This window comes from Micromesistius poutassou (assembly GCF_964030765.1).
Source record: "Micromesistius poutassou genome assembly, chromosome: 18".
NCBI lineage: Eukaryota > Metazoa > Chordata > Actinopteri > Gadiformes > Gadidae > Micromesistius > Micromesistius poutassou.
In genome coordinates, this window is record NC_140288.1 from 12,837,436 (window position 1) to 12,842,435 (window position 5,000).

At 50.1% G+C, this 5,000-nt stretch overlaps 1 protein-coding gene across 1 annotated transcript in view; it reads left to right on the plus strand.

Moving 5' to 3' along the window:
• The window catches only part of LOC311363378 (ankyrin repeat and sterile alpha motif domain-containing protein 1B-like), a gene marked incomplete at both ends in the record, with an annotated part of 49,600 nt that overhangs the window by 10,455 nt on the left and 34,145 nt on the right, over window positions 1–5,000 (plus strand). Inside the window, 2 exons of the mRNA XM_084483322.1 lie at window positions 2,958–3,038; window positions 4,588–4,760. Coding sequence (XP_084339448.1) covers window positions 2,958–3,038; window positions 4,588–4,760 — 254 coding nt within the window. The remainder of the gene's footprint in view (window positions 1–2,957; window positions 3,039–4,587; window positions 4,761–5,000) is intronic.

Consider the following 5,000-nt stretch of genomic DNA (forward strand, 5'->3'; position numbering starts at 1 on the left):
ACCTGCTTATCGATCACTAGTGCTGCTGCAGGGCCCGAAACAGGAAATTAAGCATGACCACTTCCTATCCTCCTATCTCCTTCCTGAAGCTTCCTCGGGTCACTTCCTCTTCTTTCTGGTTTCCTGTTCATCTGTACCTGCTCTGGAGGCTGTGGTGTTCTTGCTAGGCCCTGAGGCTGTGGGTTCAAAACCTGATGACTGCGGTCCACCCTGCCCAGGGGCCCCTGAGCAGGGGGCTTCCCCCCCTACCTGCTCTGTAAGGACCTGTGTTGAATGTTATAGTCGCTTTGGGGTGAACCTTCTAGCAGCCGTAAGAACCTCCAAAGCTTTGAGAACAAACAGCTCTGTAGAAGGACTGCAGCCCACCTCCCAGAACGCTCCTCGATTGTCTCTTTGAAGCCGAGAGAGGCTGAAGCTCTGATGTTCCTCTTTGAGCTTCACCCGGCGCCTGTTCTGGTGGAACTAATGAGACGAGGAACCCCTCACCTCTGGTCTCTGGTGAACTCCTGTGCCTCTGACATGTCGGAAGCGCCGCAGGCAGATTGAGCAACCTGCAACCCGATCACCTGTCACCTGCGACCCGAGATCTGTGACACGCATCACGGAGACAATCAAGCATCACAGAGACAAACACGCATTACACTCCCATCACACCAGGGGAGAGGCGTTTCTCAACCTCCCCCCCTGCTGTGAGGGTTAACCCTAACCCTAACCCTGAGGGAGAGAGAGGGAGAGAGAGGGAGAGAGAGGGAGAGGGAGAGACTGGAATGTGTTGACAGCCTGATCCAGAGGGACACCAGCAGAAGTTGACTGACTCACACACAGGCGTGCGTGAGAGCGATGAGAACTAGTCTGCATATGTGGCTTCTTGTGGTGCACAGTCTCTCCCCTCACGGGTTAGTCTCCCCCTCCCTCCCCTCCTCCCCCCCGAAACAATGGAGAATCGTGTTGAAGACACGCATGCACACACACGTGTGTGAACACACGCACAAACAAGTGCACACAAAGAAACACCATCAAACGCACATACCCACACACCAAATATGTGCACACAGACCCACTGTGTTCATACTGTGTGTGTGTACTTGTGCGTACTTGTGTGGAGTGTGTTGGTCTGTTGAGTTGTGTTGAGTTGTGTTGCTGGACCACAGAAACGTGCCGTCCCTCCAATGATCGCCATGGTAACCAAACAAGAGGTCCCTTCACCAGCGATACAACTCCTCTGTGTCTCGTCTGGACGGTGACGAATGAGAGGGTCTGGTGGGCTTGAGGGACTGGGGGGGAACTAACAAGATGGCGTCTTGTTGAGGTGTGGCGTTGGTGACTTTAGTGTCTGGGGGGGGGAACTAACAAGATGGCGTCTTGTTGAGGTGTGGTGTTGGTGACTTTAGTGTCTGGGGGGGGAACTAACAAGATGGCGTCTTGTTCAGGTGTTGGGGCCTGGTGGGTTCAACTGCCGCAGGCAGGGGGGGACGTGTCAGAGCCGCGCTTTGACTGGCTCTCTGTGCTTTGATATGCTGTGTGTGTGTGTGTGTGTCTGTGTCAGGCTTACATCCATCTCTCTAGAGAGTTGAAAGAAAAGCTTGCATTTAACATCTGAAGGAAGTCTCAGTTCTGTTTCTCTGGGTTCTGAGATGCATGACCACACTAATGAACACACACACACACACACACACTGTTTCTGCCTCAGAACACACGGACATACACCTGGGATCTCGTTATTTATGTGAACTTAATCAGTGTTGAACGCCTCACCACACCAAATACATTTCTTATCACGCTCCTCCAGATGTTATTTGCCCAAAGCGAGTATCGGTAACTTATTTCAGAAGCACAGCAAGACCCGGTTTGTTTGATGGTTTGTCAAGACTGCAGGTGTATTGTTGACAAATTGTCTATATCCTGATTCATTCATTCCCTCCCAGAGTGTTCCGTTGACATCCTTCTATTCCAAAGTGTTGAGCTGCCATCAGCCCCACAGATCATCTGGGTGTGTCCCCAGGTCAGCGGTCCAGCTGCCCGGTTGCTAATCAAATAGAATACTGAGCTCCCACATCATTAGGAACTTCATCAGGAACACTTTGGTTTTCGTTCACGGCAGATAAAATCCAGGGTCTCAGACTTCACTCTGCCCTCTGGTGGCTTGAGATGAGCTTTGGCTTAATCGGGACATTTCATAGACTCAAGGGATCACGGCTTAATCAGAACAAATAATTGTGAGATGGATTTAGACTTAGACAGCCCACTTTTGGTGTCCATGTTGCAGAGGAGCCGTTCCAGTCAGGAAACCTCTTCTAGTGTAGGATCTCCCTCCTCGTCTGTCAGCCCCCCTGCTCTCCCTCTGGTCCTCAGCTGGGGCCTCGGCCTGTCGGTTTCTCTCCCTAACAACCGGCCCCCCTCCCTAACAACCGCCCTCCCTCCCTAACGACCGGACCCTTCAGTAGGGCATCCACGAGACGGGTCAGCGGGCCTGATCGATACACACACACAAACACAAACAAAAACACATACGCATGCACGCACGCACACGCACACGCACACAGCTGTGCTGATGAGGACAGCAGACAACATCAGTGTGCCCTTCTTTGTGGCGACTGAACTCACTCTTCAGCAGTAGCAGTAGCTCCTCTACAAGTGGACTGTCATTCATACACTGGTTACAGTCATGGTTGTCAGGCTCCTGAACCGTTTAAACTTTGGAAAGGTCAGATTCTCCCTTTCCAAAGTTCCCACATTAAGGGTGATGGACTGGTTCTTTGGTTGGAAAGAGCACTCCTGATTTATTTGTGTGGGGTTATGAAACGCTAATTTCAGCAAGTGCTGGGGAAATGTGCTGACAAATTTGTGTTTAATTTTTTGGTTGTTTGGAATCTCTCTAATCTCTAATGTTTATCTCTGCAGCATGTGGAAGGGTCTAATCTCTACTGTGTCTCCTCTCTATTGTGTCTCCTGTTCAGCATGTGGAAGGGTCTGAACGTGAACTGCACCGACAGTTCTGGGTACACACCTCTACACCACGCCTCGCTCAACGGACACAGGTAATAAGAAGGTCCTTGATCAAATCCCTGCGGTCAGTCTAACCATAGAGTAGCAGCCTGGAGCAAAATGTGAACAAAAGCGTTGAATAACTTAATGCTGACTTAATGCTAAATAATTGTTGAATGACTCAGTTATGGCGACTCATTAATCTTATTACTAGATTAATGATTCTAGTCTATAACAAAAATATTTCCCAAACATTTTCTTATCCATTTTGGACATGTATGCATGTACGCACACACATACACACACCAGTGCTATGCCTGCACACACATTGGTGAAACAATAAGACACAAATACCAACACAGTACAATACACACCTGTAAACACAACAAAGTCCCACATAACAGGTGCAGTTAGTTTTTTAAAAGCTGTCTTATGTAAGCATCTAAGGTCCAGTGTCTTAATCTCATAGGGCTGACACCACCCACCCAATACATTCTGTCCAGCCCTACCCATTCACAACATTGAAGCGTTTTGCTTCATGTAATATTGACTCATTTATGCATGATTAAGTACTGTTATGCGGCCCTAGAATTACAGTGGATGCTAAGAATCTGCAAAAATAGATATTGATTGAGAAGTGGTGTGTGTGTGTTTACCCTCAACCCCCCAGCAAAGTATGTGTCCCTTGGTTCCTCCGCCCCCCCACCCCCCCACCTCCTCCCCCCCTTCCTGCGCTCCAGGGCGAGCTAGCCTGACGCCGCCCGGCTAGCAGAACTGAGCGATTAGCGCTGGGCTTCAGGGGGGCAATTATCTCGATTTGATTCATCAGATGAGCTGGAGGAAGATGGGTTTGGGGGGGGGGGGAAGCAAAGATGGAGAGAGAGAGTGTTAAATGAGACTGCATCCTTCAATGGAGAGGAAGAGATATGACATGTTTAGAATAACAAAACACTGGAGGCAGAAAATACTTTATTTATGTATTTATTTAGATCTGTTTCCTTTAGTTTGTAATCACTCTTTTGTCTTTTTAAAATTTAAATGTATTAGTTTACTTTTTGCACTTTTGCCGTGGTCATTTTTAAAATATTTGCTTTATATTAATTCATATTCATAGTCCTCATTTGTATTTATATTCTGTACTCATTCAACTCAACGAAAGCGCCCCACACACATAGCATGTAGCTTAGCATATAACATAGCATGTGCCGTAGCAACATAGCATATGTATCCAGTCACTGACTGATATCGACCGCCCCGGTGTCCTTTCAATCCCCGAGAGTGTTTCTCCGAGCGTCGGCGGAACTCACGACTCACGACTCTTAATGCGGAGCTCTGGGCGGGAGAAGCCCTGAATTAAACATGCTAACAAAGCGCTTCATTAGCCAACCGTCCTCAGAGTGCTGCTCTGAGAGGCCTTGCCCTTTCCCATCTCCGCCGCCGCCGCCGCGAGCATTAGCATGCTAGCTGCGAGTGTCCCCTTTAGCGCCACCGGGGGCGTCTCAGCGTGACGGGAGGTCTCACTCTGTCGGGGGTCAGGGGCGTCTCAGCGTGACGGGGTTAAGGTCAGGGTCTCAGCGTGTCGGGGGGGTCTCTCCGCTCCAGGGAGGTGGTGCTGAAGCTGCTGCAGTTCGAGGCCTCGTCCAACATGGCCGACAGTAAGGGCTGCGTGCCGCTGCACCTGGCCGCCTGGCGCGGCGACGTGGAGATTGTCCGCATCCTGCTCCACCACGGGTCCTCCCAGTGCCACGTCAACCAGCAGGTGAGCCCCCCCACCAGTAACACCACTGTGCCCACGGGACCCCCTCTCCATCCAGGTCACCCACGTTACAGCATTGCTAGTCCAACACCATTAGCATCACCACCATGACCACAACCTTCTGGTTTCCTCTTTCACTATGTCTCTCTCCCTCTCTCTCTCTCTCTCTCTCTCTCTCTCTCTCTCTCTCTCTCTCTCTCTCTCTCTCTCTCTCTCTCTCTCTCTCTCTCTCTACCGATCAACAGTGTTTATGTTGGTG